At 47.7% G+C, this 22,060-nt stretch overlaps 1 protein-coding gene across 2 annotated transcripts in view; it reads right to left on the minus strand.

Moving 5' to 3' along the window:
• Positions 1-22,060, minus strand: part of RBM23 (RNA binding motif protein 23) — a 501,634-nt gene that overhangs the window by 270,626 nt on the left and 208,948 nt on the right. For both annotated transcript variants that reach the window (XM_078644883.1, XM_078644882.1), the window contains exon 5: positions 21,638-21,895. In XM_078644883.1, the coding sequence (XP_078501009.1) occupies positions 21,638-21,895 (258 nt within the window). The remainder of the gene's footprint in view (positions 1-21,637; positions 21,896-22,060) is intronic.

Here is a 22,060-nt window from a genome sequence, read left to right on the forward strand (position 1 = left end):
CAGCCTGGCCTACAGCAGCTTGCTGCTTTGTTTGCAAGTGTACACAATAGTGTTTAGTGAAAGTGTGTATGGTAGACCATGTAGCTGCCCTACATATGTCTTCGAGAGGAATATTCCCTAGGAAAGCCATGGATGCCCCCATTTTACGCGTAGAGTGTGCTCTTGAGGGAACTGTTAGAGTGCGTTTAGCTTTTTGATAGCATATTTGAATGCATTTAACTATCCACCTGGCTATTCCTGATTTTGAGATGGGATTACCTTTATGTTGTGGGGAAAAAGCAACAAACAGTTGCTTTGTTTTCCTAAATGATTTAGTCCTGTCAACATAATATAGCAGAGCTCTCTTTACATCTAGTGTGTGTAGGGCTCTTTCAGCACTGACTGGGTTTTGGAAGAAAACTGGCAATTCTATGGATTGATCGATATGGAAAGTGGATAACTTTTGGCATGAACTTAGGGTTAGTCCGAAGCACTACCTTATTTGCATGTATTTGCATGAAAGGTTCTTGAGTGGTTAGTGCCTGTAACTCACTCACTCGCCTGAGGGAGGTAATGGCAATCAAAAATGCCACCTTCCATGTTAGAAATTGTAATTCACATGAATGGAGTGGTTCGAGAGGAAGTCCCATAAGTCTGGTAAGTACTATATTTAAGTTCCAGACTGGTGAAGGTGGGTGCTTTGGAGGGATTATCCTTTTAAGACCTTCCGTAAAGGCTTTGATTGGGGGTACTCTAAACAGGGACAGGTGTTGTCTGTTCTGGAGATATGCTGCTATAGCAACAAGATGTAGCCTTATGGAAGAGTATGCTAGATTGCATCTTTGAAGATGCAAGAGGTAACAGATAATGTTTTGGATGGAAGCATCTAATGGATTGATTTGGTTATGCAATAAATTACACATCTTTTCCATTTAGCTGCATAGCATGCTCTAGTAGTTGTCCGTCTTGCCTCCTTGATAATGTTCACGCAATCAGGAGCAAGTCAAGGTATCCGAATTCTAAGACTTCAGGAGCCAGATCGCTAGGTTCATCTGATTGGGATTTGGGTGACTCCATGGTTCTGAGTTAAAAGATGGGGCGAGAGGCGCAGTCTTTGGTGGGGAACTACTGAACGTTCTAGGAACGTTGTGTACCATGGCTGTCCTGCCCATGTGAGAGCAACCAGGATCATTGTGAGTGACTGCTGGCGTAGTTTGCGTGCCATCAGCAGAATCAGTGGTGCTGGTGGAAAAGCGTACGCAAATCTGCCTGACCAGTTCATGCATATCGCATTGCCCTGTGACAACGGATGTGGGAACCTGGCGGAAAAGTACTGGCATTTTGAGTTTTCGTTTGTGGCAAACAGATCTATCTCTGGGTGCCCCCATTTTTGGAAGAATGGTTGGAGAACTTGAGGGTGAATCTCCCATTCGTGTAGCTGTTGGCTGTGTCTGCTTAACAGATCTGCTATTTGATTGTTTCCCTGGCAGGTGTTCTGCTAGGAGAAAAATGTTTTTGTGAATTGCCCACCTCCATATGCTCTGTGCTAGGTGAGACAGCTGTGGAGAGTGTGTCCCTCCTTGTTTCTGGATGTAATACATGGCTGTCATGTTGTCTGTCTGGATCAACACAGCCTTGTTGTACAAGTATTTTTGGAATGCTTTCAGTGCCAGAAATATTGCTAGCAACTCCAAGTGGTTGATATGCAGTGTCTTTTGTTTGAATGTCCAGTGCCCTTGGACTGTGTATTGAAGTTAATGGGCTCCCCAACCTGTCAGTGATGCAGTACGCTGTTAGTACTACTTGTGGAACCGGCTCCTGAACAGTCGCCCCTTGGAAAGGTTTTGTGGGTTACACCACTGCAGAGAGTTGTAAGCATTACTGTCTACCAACACTAGGTCTTTTAGTTGTCCTTGAGCTTGGTTCCACATTCTTGCAGTGGACGCATTTGAAGTCGGGAATGAGGGACAATGAATATGCAGGAGGCCATCATGCCTATGAGCTGCATGAACACTCGAGCTGGCAAAGAGTGTTGTGGCTGAAATTTTTGAATGAGAGTCTGCATGTTGGCTATCCTGGCTGGATTTGGATATGCCTTTGCTACTGAGGTATCTATTGTAGCTCCCAGATATTGCTGTATGTGGGAGGGCTGTAGATGTGATTTTGGGTAATTTGTGGAAAAACCTAGACTGTGCAGCAGCTGGAGTGTTTGAGACGTATGGCTTGCACACTGCGCGTAGGAGTTGGCATTTATGAGCCAATCGTCGAGGTATGGAAGCACGTGGATGTGTTGCCTTCTGGGATGTGCTGCTACTACCGCTAGACATTTTGTGAACTCTTGGGGCCGTAGTCACCCCAAAGGGGAGAACTTTGATTTGATAATGTTGACCTTCTATTGTGAACCTGAGGTATTTCCTGTGAGCTGGATGTATAGGTATGTGAAAATATGCATCTTTGAGGTCTAATGTAGCAAGGAAGTCGCCTTGCTGGAGTAACGGGAGTACCTGTTTTAGAGTAATCTTATGGAAATGCTCTGAGAGTATGTATTGATTTAGCGGTCTGAGGTCTAGTATGGGTCTCAGGGATGCATCCTTTTTGGGAATTAGGAAGTATAGAGAGTATACCCCTGTTCCTTGGTGTTGAAAAGGAACTGGTTATATTGCTCTTTTTTGTAGCATGGACGCGACCTCTTGTTGTAACAGTGTGATGTGTTCTTTGGACATAGGACGGTGTTTGTGTGGTATGTTGGGAGGAGAAGAAGTGAGTTCCAGGCAATAACCATACTGGATAATTTGTCTCACCCACCTGTCTGTGGTAATGGAGTTCCAGACTGGTAGGAATTGTTTGATTCTGCCTCCAACTGGTGTTGGATGGTCTGGAGGGAGTGTGATGAAGTCACCGTTTGGCGGCAGTGGAGGCTCTGGTGTTATTGCCGCCACGTCCTCTGCCCTTGTTATTGTTGCCCCTATAACCTCCTCTGTTGGAGCCTTTATTAAAGGAACTTTGGGTGTTGCTTTTGTATGTAGAGGAAGTTTGTGATGTGTTGCCTGTTGCGGAGCCTCTGTAGGAGGAGCGACAAAAGGAACCTCTATGTTGTTGAAACTGTAGTGCGCCCATAGACATAGCAGTTTCTGTATCTTTTTTCATGTTGTCTAATATGATATCTACTGCAGGGCCAAACAGGAAGTCTTGGTTAACTGGTTGGTTGAGGATGGTGGCTTGCACCTCGTTTTTAAAACCAGAGATGCGTAGCCACGTGTCGGCATAGTAATACGCTAGTATTAATGGACCTGGCTGATGTGTCCGCTGCGTCAAGCGCACATTTAATGGAAGCATTAGTTATAAATTTGCCTTCCTGTATGAGGTTGTTAGCCTTAGCTTTAAAAGGTTCTGGCAGGTGTTGCAGTAAACCATCAAGTTGATCGTAATGTGCTCTATCGTAGCATGCTAGTAGAGCTTGTGTGTTCGCAATCCTCCATGAATTAGCAGCCTGTGAGGCTACTCTTTTGCCTGAGGCTTCTAATATCTAAGACTCTTTGTCAGGAGGGGTAGCATCTCCTGTTGTTTGTGAGTTCTCTCTTTCGAGCGTTTGCTACTACTAGTGAGTCTAAAGGCAACTGGGATTTAATATAAGTAGGGTCTGTAGGGGCCGCCTTATATTTCTTCTCAATCCTGGGATTGAGTACACGTGCTCTGGCTGGATCTTTGAATATGTCTGGCGCGTGTTTTAGTACCCCTTTTAACATAGGAAGTGTCCTGACATTTTTCTCAGAAGTAGGAAAAGTGTCAAATAAAAAATCCTCTTCTATTGGTTCAGTGTGCATGTCGACATTGTGGTATTTTGCTGCCCTATCCAGCAGTTGGTTAAAAACAATGGTGTAGTCAGTAGGCGACGGCTTTGTAGGGTATGGGGAGGTGTCTGGGATGGGTTGTGAGTCATATGGATCATTCTGGTCATCCCATGTGTCATCCTGTGCATCAGGATCCTCTGGTTCATTAAAATTATCCTGAGGATCTTCCCCCATGTTATCTCCATCATTATAATCAGAATGTGTAGGAGAGTAGGGCACAAAAGGCACATTAAGAAAAAAAGGAGGAGGAGTAAAAGGCCTTGCGGGAGATGTCCCGAAGTCTTTTTTCTTTGGAGGAACAGGGGAAGGAGTGACCGTGTCCAATGGTCTCTTTTTCCGGTGATAAACTGTAACATGTCCTGTTTCAGGGTCTATATACAGTTTAGGTTGTTCCTCAATTACTGGATCAGGATGGAAGAGTTCTTCCTCAACTGTCCGTGGCTTCGGCGCCAATGTTTTTGGCTTAGTGACTTGCTTGTGACTTTTTGGCTCGAGGGCCTTTGGTTGTGGAGCTTTTTTCGGCTCGGCTGTTGCTTTGGGGTCGGTAACCTTTTTCGGTTCGACGTCCTTTGTAGGTTTAACAGTCTTTTTCGGTTCTACGACCTTTTTTGGGTCGACGAACTGTTTTGGAGCGACCGGAGCTTTTGGTTCGATACGTTTTTTATGCTAGACGGCCTTTTTCGGCTCAATGTTTTTGGTCGAGTCAATGGCTTTTTTCGGCTCGACGGGCTTTGTAGTGTGATCCTGTTTTTGTTGATCGACACTCTTTTTAGGATCGACGGCCCTATTTGGGTCGGGTGTTCTTCTTGGATCGACGACCTGTTTTGGTTCGAGGCTCTTCTTTGGCTCGATAGCTTTCGGCTCGATAACCATTTTGGGTTAGACGACGTTCTTTGATTCAACCACCTTATTCGGTTCGATGACCTTTGGTTCGACGACCTTTTTCGGTTCGACGACTTTCGGTTCGACAACCATTTTGGGGAGAGTGGTACTCTGTCCTGGGCTATCAGAAGGCCTGGTTTTGGGCTTCGGAGCCGAGCCGGAAGGCTGGGCTTCTGAAGGAGCTTGTCGATCTCGGCTAAGGCCTTTAGGCGATGCTTCGACCGGAGCCTTGTCTTTTGGGATAAGCGGTGTTGGGGGCTGGGTACTCAAGTTTTGCCCCAGCGTGATCTGGTCATCGCAGTCCGACTGGTCCTCAACGGTGACGATTTCTAGATCAGAGTTCGCCGCTTCTGGGAGGTCGTGTTCATCATCGAAGATGTTCTCCGGTTCCAGCCGCTGCATCTCTTGCCCATCGATTCTGGATGGTCTTCTTCTAACAGAATTGGGCACACACTGGGCAATTTTCTTTGTTGTGTTCCGATGATAAGCACTTGTTTCATACTGTACGTTTGTCAGTATGCGGGAATTTGGAGTGGCATTGTGGGCACCTTTTGAACGGGCTCCTTTCCATCGACAGCAGGCCCACGTGGCGTCGAAAGGCCCAACGCCCGCGTCGACGACCGGATCGAGATGGAAAGTTTGGTCGAGTTAAGAAGTACCGAAGGAGTACAATACCGTCGAAGTAGAAGGCCTTTTGGCCTTAGAAGGTAGTTTAGTTTCAGTTCCGAAGTTGGAGTAGAGGAGTAACATCCGAACCCAATGGCAGAAAAAACAATCTAAGGATGGAGAAGATGCCCATGCGCACTGTAGTCCAGGACAGGAGTCACCTATCTCGTGATACTTCGAAGACTCTTCCAGGACAACAAGGTGCAATCATCCGGACCCAACACTAGGCGGCGATCTATGCTAAGATATGAATTCAGCAGCCCACATGCCTCGAACAAGAGGTTTTCCAAATGTATCCACTCACTTATCAGGGGAGTGGTAGGAAATATGTTGGGAATAGAGAGGCTGTCAGAAGCTTGCACCACAAGGCTTTCGGGTGATGGGTGCTGCGAAAGAAGAGCCGGTGGCTTGGAGTAGGAAGATGGCACCTAGCTATTTGTTGATTAATTGGTAGGCCAGAGCATGGCTTAACTCAAGCTCTCAATACAGTATGTGTTTGTGCCTCGTTGAAAGAAAGGGGCTGCAAAGATGTCTTCCCCAGTTGAAGGACCTCAGTCGAAATATCAATCTTAACCTCCAAGGTGGAGAGATGGAGGATAAGAACTTCCACCGCCCTACACATCACCATCCTGGACAGATTCTTCTGTGGCATGACCACAGGGAGAAAAGAGCCTCAGAGAGAAATGGAGGGACCCCCGGATCCGCGTCTAGAGGCGCAGAAGAAAAAAGTAACTGCCGTCTGCACAGAGCACTGACTTCTATAGGCCCGCACATTTCCAGTGCAGAGGCGCATGACAACACCTTTTAGCATGCATAGGTATTGCTGAAAAGTATCTGGATTCAGCCTGAAGCCTCCGGAATATTCAAAAGGTGAGGAATCTGTGGCAAGAAGATGATTGGAAATGTATTTTATTTAATACATACATAACGTTTTAAATTTGAAATAATGGTTATTTTAACTTGTCTAGCTTCTTTCATTTTCATAATGAAATGTACTGGGGCGGGAGAGGCTTATTCACTTCCAAATCTATTGTTCTCTAGAACGCAAATATGACGAGACACATTCTTCCACATGACAGCTGCCCTATCATATCTTGATAAAAGCCATTACCTGTCAGTTATACAGAGGTGATCATGAAAAGGGTCTGCCTAACTGCAGCTGTGCCCAACATCATGGGACAACCTCGAGCCAGTCCTGGCCTTTAGTGCCTAGCACTTAGCATTCTTTGGCTATTTATATGAGTTCTTAAATCCCAACATTTCTTTGGCTATTTACATGAGCTCTTAAATGCCAACATTTGAAAACTGTGGGATGAAAAAGGCTGAGGATGTTACGTAAAAAAGAACTTTAACAAAAACATATTTTAATATAGTGTTTCATACAATACTACTGCCATTTCCAAGTTCAATAAATAACATTTAACTCCTATTACTTGATTTTTAGGTCGAGCCTAGAGCAGCGCATGCGCGGTTTGCTCGCCTTTCAGTAAGGGGGTAAAAAACAATTACTACCAGAGGATTTTGCTTGCATGCACGCGCGCAGCCGCTATCTGTCTCCTCCGTCAGGGGTCATTAAGTTACTTATGTTTATTTCCTGTGCTTTCCCCTCTGCCTCAGTCCGATCACTTTCGTGGCTTGGCTTTTTTTTTTTCTTTTGCTTTCAGCACTCTGCCTCTCTCCCTTGTTTTTTAGATTATCAGCGTTTTTCCAGCTGTCTCCCCGATGTTCTTCTCTTCCCCCTGCGCTTCCTGTTGCTCTCTTTCACCCGTGTGCTTCTCCCCACTTCCTTTTGTGATGGTCTCACCCTGATTTGCTTCTTCTCCGAATCGCTTTCTTAAACGAATGCTTCTACTCCCAGCTCAGGTTTATCTCTCTCTCTCTCTCCTTTTTGCTTTTCTCCATCCTCCACCCCGCCCTCCCAGCAGGGCTGGGTACCAAGGCATTGCACCACAGCTTCCCCCTTTATTCAACCACGCTTCCAGGCACACCGCAAGCGTACACCGATTATGAGGCAATGCATACAGGTGGCAGAGAACAAAAGGCAGTGCCTCTAGGCGCTGTATGTACCGCGAGCTTAGTAGTTTAATCTTGGATAGCCCGGATGTGAAAAGATACAACCCAATGACTGGTCAAAATGTGCCAACAATAACCACGGCTGCTTATCCTCCATGCCAAGTTATGCCATGCCGTGTAATCCTGGGCGCATCAAATTGTGCACCCATGTGAAAGTTGCTTTATCAGTCAAAAAAAACTGCAACATTTATGACCTGCTATTAAAGGCTGTGTGAAGAATGGTATCTCCATTCACTCATCTGCAAGCTCAGCTCAGGCAACACTCGCTCTCTTCAGCGCTCTTTGTTATTCCAGTGCACGTCACAGATAGCCAAACGAGAACCTACACATTTTACACTTCTCCCAGCATGCGACTGAACCTCCAGTGGTCACACCTCTATTAACTGTCCACAATACAGCGCACAGACTTCTCTCTGATGGCACTCGCCAGTTCCCTCACTTCAGTAACACCACAAAGCCAAGACAGTGCGCAAAGGCGCTATATTAAGACATGTTTCTTAGAAAACAAAACACAGTGGGACACCCCCTGCACACACACAGAAAGGATAACCAACTCTGCACATTATTCAAACTAATTCGATCCTCATCAAGACTGCAAAAGGCATGGGATGTGCTAGCTCAAGTGCTCAGCAAAGCGCCGCAGAGGCAGCTTATGTGAGCTACAGATGTTCTTGCAATGCTTGGAAGTCCAAGAGGCGACTAATTTGTAATTAATGGTATGTCTCTCTCCCACCTGCAGCTTTAGATCTATCCTATTTCTTTTTGTTAAGTGACCCCCTTTAGCCTGCTGTGCCATTTCAGGCACAGATGCTCACTGCTTATGCAAACTGCAACATCTGACCCCCACGTGATGGGGGCATCATTTAGTCTTTAAACTGCAACCTCTGCCATCTGACACAGCCAGGAGTTAAGTTACCTTTTCCTAGCAGACACCAAGATTACATGTTCCCTCCATCTGCAGGAGTTCAAACCAGGATAGAATTGCTCAGTATTTAAAAATCATTGTCAGACAACATATCGTGTTGAATGTTATTTACACTAGTGTGTAATTAATTATGATATTCTGCATGGGGGAGATCGCTTGTTTTGATTCAAGAACAAATATACATATACACACACATTTATATATACACACACACATACATACATACACACATGTACACACACGCATCCATATTTCACACACACTAATTTAAAATCCCTCACACCCTGTCAATATTCATGTTCCTTAAAAAAATCCCTCACGCCCTGTGTGAGAAAGTGCCAACTGTTGATGTGCTTTGACTGAGTGTGCCCTGGGCTCCTGCCAATCAGGTACCCAGGGCCTTTGTTCCTTCCCTAAAACTGTGTTGAAACTAAAACCCAATTGGCATCTCTGGCCACCTGTCAGCCCCTAGAAAATGGTACCCTAGGTACCCAGGGCATGGTGACCAGAGAAGACCCCTAAGGGCTGCAGCACTTATTGTGCCACCCTTAGAGGCCCTCTACCCTGACACCCACACACTGCCTTTGCAGGCTGAGTGTCTAAGTACATGACTAAACAAAGAGTCGACATGGCACACATCCCTGTGTGCCATGCCCACAGGACCCACTGTCCTGGCATACCTCAGTCACCCCTCTAGCTGGGTGCCCTATACCAGTGGTGTGGGCACAGGTGCATGAGCCCTGTGCCCCTACAGTACCCAGGGCCATTCCTGGGCACTGTAAATGCAGTGCTGCCATTAAGAGTATATGGTGCTGGGAGGTCGACATTACGAACTCCACAGCACCATGATGGCCTCACTGAAGACTGAGAAGTTTGGTATCAAACTTCTTAGCACATTAAACCCGCACTGATGCCAGTGTGAGATGTGATGTAAAATGCACCAGAGGGCATCTTAGAGATGCCCCCTGAACCCTAACCTACAATCCACGCCTGGACTGAGAGGCTGCCACACAGCAGATATGTTGCTGGACCCCTGGGTGGAGAGCCCCCCGCTCTCCTGGGCCTGCAACAATGCACATCCTGGGCGAGGTGCTAGGTGTCCTCCCCCAGGATGGGCAGGGGCAAGCTTCAAAGGCCTGCCGCCTCTGGGATCTTCTCCAGACCATTTGCTGTACCCAGCAACCCAGCAACTGGCCCACCACCGGTGTCGGGAAACCCTACGTCAGGAAGGGGTTGTGCCAGCCTGTGCCAACCCCACCACTCAGGCGAGGTGAAGCACAACCCCAGGCTCCGGCCATCTTGAGGATGGGGAGCCCTGCCCAATCACAGCTAGGCTCCTGCCCCCCTCCCTTTCGGAGAGGGGCAGACTAGGGGGTGTACCCACCCCAGGACAGGGACCATATTGGTCCCTGTCCTTGCCCTACCTGTAACACCCCTAAATTAAGTATTTAGAGGCTCCCTGAACCTTCCTTCCTCTGATCCTGATAAGAAAAGAAGAAAGAAGATCAAGAAGAAGACCCGCCGTGCAGCTGCTAACAGGACGACACCCACTGACTTGGCCCCAGCCCTACCGGCCTGTCGATCCTGGAACCTGCTCCTGCTTAATCCCGGCGACTCCTGCGGACAGCAACCTTGGGACCCCCGGAGGACCTGCCTGCCTTGACCCTCTTGAAGACTGGGACTCCCATAAGCAGAGGCTCTGTTCCAACAACCATACCCCTGGTGCCAGCCAGGAAGCACCAGGCCAACCCACTCTGCACCCGCCGAGCCCGTCCCGTGCCCGAGTGAGCCAAGACCACGAGGATGAGCCCCCGGATACTGGGACCCGAAGTCGAGTGTCCAAAGACCCTCCTCAATGAACCAGACGACGCCTGCAGCCCCAGAACCAGGGACCCCTCCAACCACGACCAACCGAGGGTAAGATTTCCCAATGCCCAAAGACACCCCTGCACCCGGCGCCCTGCGACACCCTGTGCCTCCCTTTGGGGTACCTACCCCTTCTCCAGGATCCCAACTTACCTTCAAAGTGGTGGTCGCACCTGAAGAATCACCGTCCCCGAGTCTGCAGCCTTTGTTCCCATTTTACCTTTCCCATTGAATAACATTGAGCGCCCGACGGATCAAAAGCACCCTGCACCCAGCCGCCCGAGTGCCTCTGGCCGTGCACCCAGTGTTCTATCCTACTTCCCCCATTTGCCCTGAGCAAGTGACCAGGAGCCCAGCTCCCACAGCCGCGTGGCCTGCTAGCCAGCAGCCACCAACCGAAGGCCCCCTGCTTCTCATTGGATAACATTGGGCCTAACTACCTCTGCACCCGGCTGCCCCTGTGTCGCTGATGGTGTAACAACTGTACCTACCTGACCCTAGGGGACGCCAGAGTCTATGCCCAGAACCTTAACTTCACTGGTCAAGTACTCACCTGGTAACCGATAACTCACTTTCCTGCCATAGGATAACATTGACTGGTTTGACTCGAAAAATCTTCAAATTGTGAAGTTTGGAAACTCTAAAATATTCCTATAAAATCAGCCGAGTACCGAATTCCGAAGTACTCACCTGTGATCAGGAGAGAAGCCAGTACTGTACCTTGTAGCCCAGTACTGAACCGCAAAAGTAATGCTAGCCGGGTTTGCTAGGAACCTGAATTTTCTCCATAGGAATCCATTGTCTGCTTTTCTGTGAAATTTCTTCTACTTTTGAAAACTTGAAATATTCCTTAAAAATCATACCAACTACTGGAACGTAATTACTTACCCGTCTTAAGTAGAGATCCCAGTGCTGGACCTAGGAGCCCAGTACTGGAGTACAAAAGAACGAGAACCTACTTTACCTGTAACCTGAATTTTCTCCCATTGGATAACATTGCTAGATTTTCACTGAAAAGTTTCTAAGTGTGAACTTTAAAAATACCTTTATATTCCTTAAAAAGCATTGCAATAACCAAAACGTTTTGACAAAACGGTTTACAGCTTAAACCCCAGGACTGAATCTAGGGTCCAGTCCTGGAATTACAAAAGAAATCTACAAAGTAATTAACTGCATTTTTGTAGAAAAACCCATCGAGATCAATGTTGAATTGTGTTTAGAATTGTGTTGCCTACTGCAACCCCTGTACCTATTGTGTTTACAAAGTTATTACCTTTCTGCAAAGTACTTAACTGACATCACTTATAAGTAAGAAAAGTATATTTTGATACCTATTGGTTCTGAAAATAAAACCACTATATCTTTTGATATAAAAACAATTGGCCTGGAGTTCAGTCCTTGAGTGTGTGAAACCTTTTGCTGACTGAGTGTGTACAACAAATGCTTTTCACTATCATCTGGTATTGCCTTACTACTCGACCAAGCTATCACTTTTGAGAGTAAGGTTAGCCCTGACTTTAACCTCTGTTATACCTCTGGGGTTTGTGATCTCTATACGCACTGTACCTTACTTTGGTCCAGTATATATAGAGCCACTTTCCCACATTGGTGTATCAGCGGTGGGGTACAAACGTGCATTTGTTGGACTACTTGGTTACCATGTGATCACACGACAGAACTCATAAACTGCCTCTAGAATTCTGAAATTATTTTTTCCAAAAATACTAAAAGTCTGGTAGGGCCTTGCTTAAGTCCCATTAGAATTTTAGAAAAATAAAAGTCACTACAGCTAGGGTAGAGGGTGTAGTGTCAGGTTAGAAGGTCTCAAAAGAACCCTGCTATTAGTGAAGAGGACACCATGAGGAGCTCGACCTCACACCCTACTTACACTAGAATTTTAAGGAATTGAGGTTCTTATGCAAAATTAAAAACATAGTCATGGGCCTGCATCCAACCAAACAAGGGCTCCAGGAGCTCCTGGCTGGGTATGCAAAAGGCCACCCCTCTGAACAGGGTGACACCCAGTCAGAGGAAGAAGAGGAGGAGGATAATAATAATCCCCCCGCCCCCCCATCTCTAGGGAAGTAAGGGTCTCTACACAGTTAACTCCAAGAGTCAGCTTCTAGGAGCCTGGGAACCACACAGGTGGGCAGGGCCCCAGAGAACACATTGGGGAGAGCCCCAATGAAGAGGACAACTTCTTAGCCAAGTTGGCCAAGCAAGAGATTAGATCTAGAGTCCAGACTCCTGGCTCTGGAAAAAAAAGAAAAGAGATGGGGTTAGCCCCACCCCCATCTCCCCATCTCTGGTGGCAGCAATACCAATAATAAGGAGAGAGAGCAATCTTATGATCCTAAAATCCCCAAAGGGTTTGTCCCTAAATTTGAGGAAGGTGATGATATCACCAAGTGGTTTACAGAATTTGAAAGGGCTTGTGATATCAGAAGATTTAAGAAACCTCTCTGGGGGGCACTCCTGTGGGAACTGTTCTCTGGTAACTGCAGAGACAGGCTTCTGACCCTCTCTGGGCCAGATGCAGGGTCCTATGACCTCATGAAGAAAAGTCTGATTGAGGGATTTGAGCTCACTACTGAGGAGTATAACATGAGGTTCAGGGGGGCTCACAAAACCCAGCCCCAATCCTGGGTAGATTTTGTAGACTACTCAGTAAAGACACTGGACGGTTGGTTAACTGGACATAACTTGCATGATGTTTCTGGACTTTACAATTTGTTTATGAAGGAACACATTTTAGGTAATTGCACAAATGAAAAGTTGCATCAGCATTTGGTAGACCTAGGTCTAATTTCTCCCCAAGAATAGGGAAAGAAGGCAGACCATTGGGTCAAGACTAGGGTAACAGGGACAGCCACTGGGGGTGACCAAAAGGAAGTGGTTACAAAACCTACCCAGGGGAAAGGTGGTTAGAACCACCAAGATATAAAGTCTGAGTCTTCCAAAGGGCCCAAAAACCTGGACAGGGGGGTGGGTCCCAAACTACTCCCAATGTGCCTCAGCCCTATAGGGGGAAGAATGAATATGCTACTTACCAGTATGCATCTGTTCTTGGCATGTAGGGCTGCTAACATTCATATCTATTGCATAGATCGCCGCCTAGTGTTGGGTCCGGATGATTGCACATTGTTGTCCTGGAAGAGTCTTCGAAGTATCACGAGATAGGTGGCTCCTCCCCTGGACTACAGTGCGCATGGGCATCGACTCCATCCCCAGATTGTTTTTAGCCATTGTGACAGAGATGGAGTGAAATAGTGTAAAGGATGTCCATGCTAATGATGAATGCAAGAGAGTATCTGCAGCCGCTACGGGCACCGGGGAGGAGGGCGGGCGATATGAATGTTAGCAGCCCTACATGCCAAGAACAGATGCATACTGGTAAGTAGCATATTCAGTTCGAGGCATGTGGGCTGCTAAATTCATATCTATTGCATAGAATACACATCAGTCCCTCCCTTAAGGGCAGTTGCCCGTGCCAGCTGCAGAAGCTTGAAAAAGTGTTTTGAGAACAGCCTGTCCTACAGCTGCTTGCTGTTTGGAATGCACATCAACACAGTAATGTTTGGTAAATGTGTGTGGTGTAGCCCATGTGGCTGCTCTACAAATGTCTTCCAAAGGAATGTTCCCCAGGAAAGCCATGGAGGCCCCCAACTTGCGTGTGGAGTGCGCCCATGGGGGTATTGTTAAAGTACGCTTAGCCTTTTGATAACAGATTTGAATGCACTTAACAATCCATCTGGCTATTCCTGCTTTGGAAATGGGGTTGCCTTTGTGCTGCGCTGAGAAGGCAACAAAAAGTTGTTGTGTTTTCCTAAAGTGTTGCGTTCTGTCAATGTAGTACATCAACGCCCTCCTAACGTCCAATGTATGAAGCATTCTTTCCGCTACTGTTTGTGGGTTTTGGAAGAATGCGGGTAGGTCAATAGTTTGGTTGATATGAAACTGTGACACCACTTTAGGAAGGAATTTGGGGTTAGTGCGGAGCACTACCCTGTTTGAATGTATTTGGATGAATGGCTCTTGGATTGTGAGCACTTGCAGCTCACTAACACGTCTGAGCGATGTAATAGCAATGAGAAAAGCCACTTTCCATGTTAGAAATTGAATTTCGCAGGAGTGCAGTGGCTCGAAAGGTGGACCCATCAGCCTAGTGAGGACCACATTGAGGTTCCACACTGGAGCTGGTGGTGTTCTTGGAGGAATGACTCGCTTCAGTCCCTCTAGGAAGGCTTTAATGGCAGGCACCCTGAAAACAGAGAGATGCTGCCTATTCTGGAGATAAGCCGCTATGGCGGATAAATGTATCCGAATGGAAGCGTACGCTAGATTGCATTTGTAAAGATGTAACAAATAGCAGATGATGTTAGGAATGGATGCATCTAGCAGGTTGATATTGTGGTGTGTGCAGTAAATGACAAACCGCTTCCATTTTGCTGCATAGCAAGCTCTGGTATTGGGCTTCCTTGCCTCCCGTATGATATCCATGCATTCAGGAGGCAGGTTGAGGTAGCCAAACTCTAGGACCTCAGGAGCCAGATCGCCAGGTTGAGCTGTTGCGGATCTGGATGCTGAATGTCTCCATGGTTCTGCGTTAGGAGCCTGGATGTGAGATGCAACCTTTGATGCGGTACCACGGAAAGTTCTAGAAACGTGGTGTACCATGGTTGGCGTGCCCATGTTGGAGCAACCAGGATGAGAGTCATCGAGTGTTGCTTTAGCTTTCTTGCCACCAGCGGAATGAGAGGCGCTGGGGGAAAAGCGTACGCAAATTTGCCTGACCAGTTCATCCATATCGCATTCCCTTGCGATTCCGGGTGAGGGAACCTGGTGGCAAAGCTTTGGCATTTTGCGTTTTCCCTTGTGGCAAACAGGTCTATCTCTGTATGACCCCACTGCTGGAAGTACGGGTGGAGTACTGATGGATGTATCTCCCACTCGTGCATTTGATGGCTGTATCTGCTGAGCAGATCCGCCATCTGATTGTCCTTGCCCGGGAGGTGTTCTGCCATGAGGAAAATGTTCCTCTGAATGGCCCACTTCCACATGCTCTGAGCCAGATGGGAGAGCTGTGGCGAGTGAGTGCCTCCTTGCTTTTGGATGTAGTACATGGCTGTCATGTTGTCCGTCCGGATCAACACGACCTTGTTGCACAGATGTACTTTGAAGGACTTTAACGCCATGAAGATTGCCATCAATTCTAGGTAGTTGATGTGCAACTTCTGTTGCTGGGCGGACCACAGTCCCTGCACAGTGTAGTGGAGCACATGGGCTCCCCACCCTTGGAGAGATGCGTCCGTTGTTAGGATAATCTGTGGCACTGGCTCTTGGAACGGTCGTCCCTTGCAAAGGTTGTGTGGATTCCACCAATGCAGAGAGTTGTATGCCCGACCGGTCACCAACACTAGGTCTGTCAGTTGCCCTTGAGCCTGTGTCCACTGATTTGCCAAGCATTCTTGGAGCGGACGCATGTGCAACCTCGCGTGCGGGACTATGAAGATGCAGGAGGCCATCATGCCTATCAACTGCATGAACACTCTCGCTGGTAGGGAGTGCTGCGGTCTGAACCTCTGGATCAGTGATTGAATTGTATCGATCCTGACTGGGTTTGGCTGAGCCATAGCAGTCAGGGTGTTTATTGTCGCGCCCAGGTACTGCCACACATGGGCTGGTTGAAGGTGCGACTTTGGGTAGTTTAGTGAGAACCCCAGACTGTGAAGGAGGTGAATAGTGTGGGACATGTCCGTGGCGCACTGTTGTTCCGACTTTGCTTGAACAAGCCAGTCGTCTAGGTACGGGTAGACATGTATGTTCTGCCGTCTGAGGTGCGCCGCCACTGTCGCCAGACACTTCGTAAACACTCTGGGGGCAGTAGTCACCCCAAAGGGTAGGACTTTGAACTGATAGTGCTTGTTGTGAATGGTGAACCTGAGGTACTTTCTGTGGGATGGGTGGAGTGGGATGTGGAAATAAGCATCCTTGAGGTCCAAGGTTGCTAGGAAGTCCCCTTGGTTTAGCAGTGGAAGAATTTGCTGCAGTGTTAGCATGTGAAAGTGTTCCGACAGTATATACATGTTGAGAGGGCGTAGATCCAGAATGGGTCTGAGGGATCCGTCCTTTTTTGGGATGAGGAAGTACAGGGAATAGACTCCTGTTCCTTCCTCCTCCACTGGTACGAGCTCGATTGCGCCTTTTTGCAGCATCACCACAACTTCCTGCTGCAATAAGTGCAAGTGCTCTGCTGACATAGGACGGTGTCTTGGGGGAATGTTGGGAGGAGTGGATGTTAACTCCAAACAATAACCGTACTGGATAAGTTTTCTCACCCACCTGTCCGTGGTGATGGACGACCAGACTGGCAGGAACTGCTGGAGTCTCCCCCCGACAGGTGTTGGATGGTCGGGGGGCAGTGACAGAGAGTCACTGTTTGTTTGCGGCAGAGGAACGGGAGTTGTTGTTCCCCCTGCCCCTGCCTTTGGCACTGTTACCTCGGTAACCCCCTCTACCCTGCTTGGGGTACGAGGATTGTGCACCACTTTTTGCGAATTGTGTTTGTTGACCCAACTGTCCTCTGGTAACACCACGTGCTCCTGAGCGACGAAAAGTGCTTCCCCGGAATTGTTGAGACTGAAGCGCCCCCATGGACTTAGCAGTCTCATTGTCCTTTTTAATCTTTTCCAGGGTGGTGTCAACATCTGGACCAAACAGTCTGTCTGGATTGACGGGCTGGTTGAGTATTGTAGTTTGGATATCGGGTTTAAATCCAGATATGCGAAGCCAAGCCTGTCGCCTTAACATAACGCTAGTGTTAATCCCCCTAGCCGCTGTATCAGCCACATCAAGTGCACACTTTATTGCTGCGTTTGAGATGAGCTTTCCTTCTTGTATGAGCATCTCGGCCCCTTCCTTAAACTGATCAGGGAGGTGTTGAAGGAGCTGTTCTAGGGTGTCGTAATGCGCCCTATCATATCGTGCCAATAGCGCCTGTGTGTTTGCTATACGCCAGATATTGGCAGCCTGCGCAGCCACCCTTTTGCCGGATGCCTCAAGCACTTTCGACTCCTTGTCTGGGGGAGGAGCTTCACCCGTTGTTTGGAAGTTCGCCCTCTTGCGGGCATTGGCGACCACCAAAGAATCCAGAGGCAACTGTCCCCGAATATATGCAGGGTCTCCAGGTGCTGGTCTGTATTTCTTTTCGATACGTGGGTTCACCACTCTCGCCCTGGTAGGTTCCTTAAAGATCTCTGGGGCATGTTTCAGGACACCTTTGAGCATAGGAAGGATTTTAACTGTCCTGTCTGAGACAGAGAAAGTGTCAAACAAAAAATCCTCCTCTACCGGGTCAGCATGCATGTCCACATCATGATTTGCCGCTGCCCGTTCTATCAAAGCATTAAACGCTGCTGAATCCTCTGTTGGTGATGTACGTGCCCCAAACCCCTGTGGATCTTGTACCACCTGATGTCCACTTTGACCCCCAGTATCGCCATATGAGTCCAGTTGAACATCAGGGTCATTGTCAACTGGGAAATTATACTGGTCATCATCCTCTCCACCTGATTGGTCGGGGGAAGGTGATGGACTCCTTCTTGGTGGTGGCAAAACTGGTTCAACAAGGGCTGGAATGTCCTGTGCCGGCCTTTTCTTTTTCAGTGGAATGACATAGGATTCCAGTGGTTGGGAAGTAATTTTCCTTTTATAGAGGGTCAATTTCCCCGTTTGGGCATCGATGTAATGCTCTGAGTGGTCTTCAGAGGCGTGATGTCGATCCAAGGCTTCGTGCGTGGAAGTGTCCGACGTTACAGCGATCCTCGGCACCAATCTGGGTGCAAACGCCTTTGGTGCCACCTTAGGCGGCAGAGAGTAGAGAAGCTTGCCCGAGGTCTTCTGAGGTGTGTCCACCGTTTTCGGAGCCGACGGCGTGGGAGCCGATGGCAAAGCCTTGTCCCGAATACGTTTGAGGGAGTCGGTGACCTGCTTAGTGAAGGAAGCAGAGGGTGTCGAAAGTGACGGCCGATGTTCGGTAGCGTCGGAGTCTCTTGGTGCCGACGAGTTGTCCGTTGACGAATCTTCGTTACCAACGGCTCGCGGGCCAGTTGCAGTCTTTGGCGCCGACGCCGTTGCTGCCGATCCGGTATCTTTGTGCCGATGCGTAGTGGCCCCTGCCTTCGGTTCATGGCTTTTAGTCGATTTTGACTCGACTGTGCGCTTACTGGTAGGCGCCGCAGTGGCGGCCGAAGGCGTTTCAGCCGTCTTCGAGGTCCGCGCCGGAGCAACTGGGCTTGCCACTTGATGGACGTCCTTCTTAGAGGATGATTCCTTGGGCACCTTTTGCGGCGCTGTCGACTCGACAGCCTTCTTCGACTTCTGTGGGCCGGAGGTCGACGGAGTCGATGAAGGAGCAGGCTTCGCAAATTTTTGTTGGACGTCAGCCATTTTAGTTTTTGTCGAATCCGATGGTTTCTGTTTCGATTTTGATGGGACGTCGGCCATCTTTGGTGCCGTCGAATCCGAAGGTTTCGGTTTCGATACGTGTAATGGCGGCTCCGCATGAGTGTCCGTGGCCGGGCCAGAAGGCGGGGCCGGGGATAGTGGTGCTGGGTCGTGGGTAAGGCCGAGTGGCGATCCCGTGACCTGAGCCTGAGTCATGTAGATTTCGGGGCATAGCTCTTCCTCCGAGCTATCTTCCGCGGCCCCATAAACTTCTTCGTCGTCCCCTACCTCCTCGACGTATTAAAGGTCCAGGGCCTGTCCTTCGACTTGTTCTTCGGGCTCTGCCTCGACCTCCGTCGACGGTGGAGAAATCTGAAGATGATGGCTACCGCCTTGTTCTGCGGGGTCGTCGAATATGTCGTCGGGTGCCGGGGCCGCTCGCTGGGCCTCGAGGCGCGCCGCGCGCCGATGCTTGAGCGTCTTCTTTGACCTGAATTTCGAACAGGCCATGCAGTTTTCCTCGTTGTGGTCCGGCGAGAGGCATTTATTACAGACCGGATGCACGTCGATATGTGGATATTTGGATCCACGGACGGGGCAGAACTTGAACGGGCTCCGCTCCATGTTAAGTTCGTCGGGCTCTTGCTGCGACGAGAGGGCCTCGATGTCCGAAGAGTTACTCGACTCCGCAGAATTCCGTCTCAGAGAGTCGGAGGATGCTCGAGACCGTACGCAAACAATACCGACGCAGGTAACGAAGGCCTTTTGGCCTTAAGAACAAAGTTTTCGGTTCCGACACAGAGACGTCGAAACCACATCCGAACCCAATGGCGGAAAAAAACAATCTGGGGATGGAGTCGATGCCCATGCGCACTGTAGTCCAGGGGAGGAGCCACCTATCTCGTGATACTTCGAAGACTCTTCCAGGACAACAATGTGCAATCATCCGGACCCAACACTAGGCGGCGATCTATGCAATAGATATGAATTTAGCAGCCCACATGCCTCGAACCTTTGATCCTAACAAGGCATATTGTAACAACTGTAAGAAGTTGGGACATCTAACTGTAGACAAAAATTGCCCCTACTACAAAGCCCCTAAGGCACCCAATAAGGCAACTTACTTTCCTGCCATAGGATAACATTGACTGGTTTGGCTCGAAAAATCTCCTAAGTGTGAAGTTTTGAAACTCTAAAATATTCCTATGAAATCAGCCGAATACCGAATTCCGAAGTACTCACCTGTGATCAGGAAAGAAGCCAGTACTGTACCTTGTAGCCCAGTACTGAACCGCAAAAGTAATCCTAGCCGGGTTTGCTAGTCACCTGAATTTTCTCCATAGGAATCCATTGTGTGCTTTTCTGTAAAATTTCTTTTAAGTGTCTACTTTTGAAAACTTGAAATATTCCTTAAAAATCATACCAACTACTGAAACGTAATTGTTTACCCGTCTTAAGTAGAGATCCCAGTGCTGGACCTAGGAGCCCAGTACTGGATTACAAAAGTAACGAGAACGTACTTTACCTGTAACCTGAATTTTCTCCCATTGGATGACATTGCTAGATTTTTACTGAAAAGTTTCTAAGTGTGAACTTTAAAAATACCTTTATATTCCTTAAAAAGCATTGCAATAATCAAAACGTTTTTACTAAACAGTTTCCAGCTAACACTCGAGGACTGAATCTAGGGCCCAGTCCTGGAATTACAAAAGTAATCTACAAAGTAATTAACTGCCTTTTTGTAGGAAAAACCCATTGCGATCAATGTTGAATTGTGTTTAGAATTGTGTTGCCTATTGCAACCCCTGTACCTATTGTGTTTACAAAGTTATTACCTTTCTGCAAAGTACTTACCCGAGATCACTCATAATTAAGAAAAGTATATTTTGATACCTGTTGGTTCTAAAAACAAAACAACTATATCCTTTGATATAAAAACAATAGGCCTGGAGTTCAGTCCTTGAGTGTGTGAAACCTTTTTCTGACTGAGTGTGTACAACAAATGCTTTACACTGTCCTCTGGTACTGCCTTACTGCTCACCAAGCTACCACTTTTGAGAGTAAGGTCAGCCCTGACTTTAACCTCTGTTATACCTCTGGGGTTTGTGGTCTCTATACACACTGTACCTTACTTTGGTCCAGTATATATAGAGCTTCTTTCTCACACCCTGTCAATATTCATGTCCCTTAAAACAAACATTGGCATAGCCAATAGTTCTCGCCTTTCAGACCTTTTAGTGTTTAGCCATGCAACAGTTGATGTTGTTGCACCAAGGATATTGTGCTGAATAACCAAACACTTATAAGGTCCCAAAGGCGAGACCTATTGGCTATGCCAATGCTTGTTTTGATGGTAGTCCATTTATGGACTTTGGAAGAATGGAAGGCTGCATACAGCTTGCAGGGATTTAGGCTCATGACCTGGAGCTCAAAGCATATTTCAAAAGCAAGTGTTCACCTTTCTGTGCCATCCGTTTGGCTCAATTGGAGCACTTGATAGCTACATAACTTACAGCGTTCTAGAACACAAAACCATTACGATAGGAATAGGCAACCCACCATGCACTACATAATGTTGATGGAATTAACATTTAGAAAACTACTGATAAAGGAAAGACAATAGATAGTCAAGTGACACAAATGACAGTTTAGAATGATCAAAAGAGGGTTCATCCTTGAAAATAATCGAGTTTCGTCTTGGCACAATAACACCCTACAACAGGGATGCAAGTTCTTCTGGTGCAGTTAAAAGGTCTAACTACATGGTCAACCTTTAAAATAAAATAAAATAAATACAAATAAATAAATAAAGGCCTTGTCTGTATACCTGCACTAACCAAATGTTCATTGGTATGTGAAAAGTAGACCCAAAAAACCCAGCATATCCACGGACAAGGATTCCACTTTGCAATTGAAAGATTTAGTGATCTGTTCTTTCTGTAAGACTTACACAGGGCTTCGGTGACGCACACGCTCATCCCTCCAGCGGTCTCTACTATGGGAGGGTCTGCGCTCGCGGCTCCTGCTACGGTGCCGTCGTTCCCGACTCCTACTCCGATGGCGCCGCTCTCTGCTCTTACTGCGGTGTCGACGCTCCTTGCTCCTACTACGGGTGCTCCGGTGTCGGTTGTGGCTCCTGCTACGAGTGCTGCGGTCCTTGCTGCGATCTTGGTTACTGCAGTCCTTGCTTCGGCTACTGCAGTCCTTGCTGTCGATAAAACACAAAGCAAATACCATCAAGGGAATCCATATGTGCATAGAGTAAGTGACCCCATGGCCACTTGCATCACTGATTTTACCAGAACTCGAGAATGCTTAGCCATCTCACACTACCGCCCCACTACCCAATCTGCAATCATTTTGTCCTCATCAC

This window comes from Lissotriton helveticus, chromosome 5_1 (assembly GCF_964261635.1).
Source record: "Lissotriton helveticus chromosome 5_1, aLisHel1.1, whole genome shotgun sequence".
NCBI lineage: Eukaryota > Metazoa > Chordata > Amphibia > Caudata > Salamandridae > Lissotriton > Lissotriton helveticus.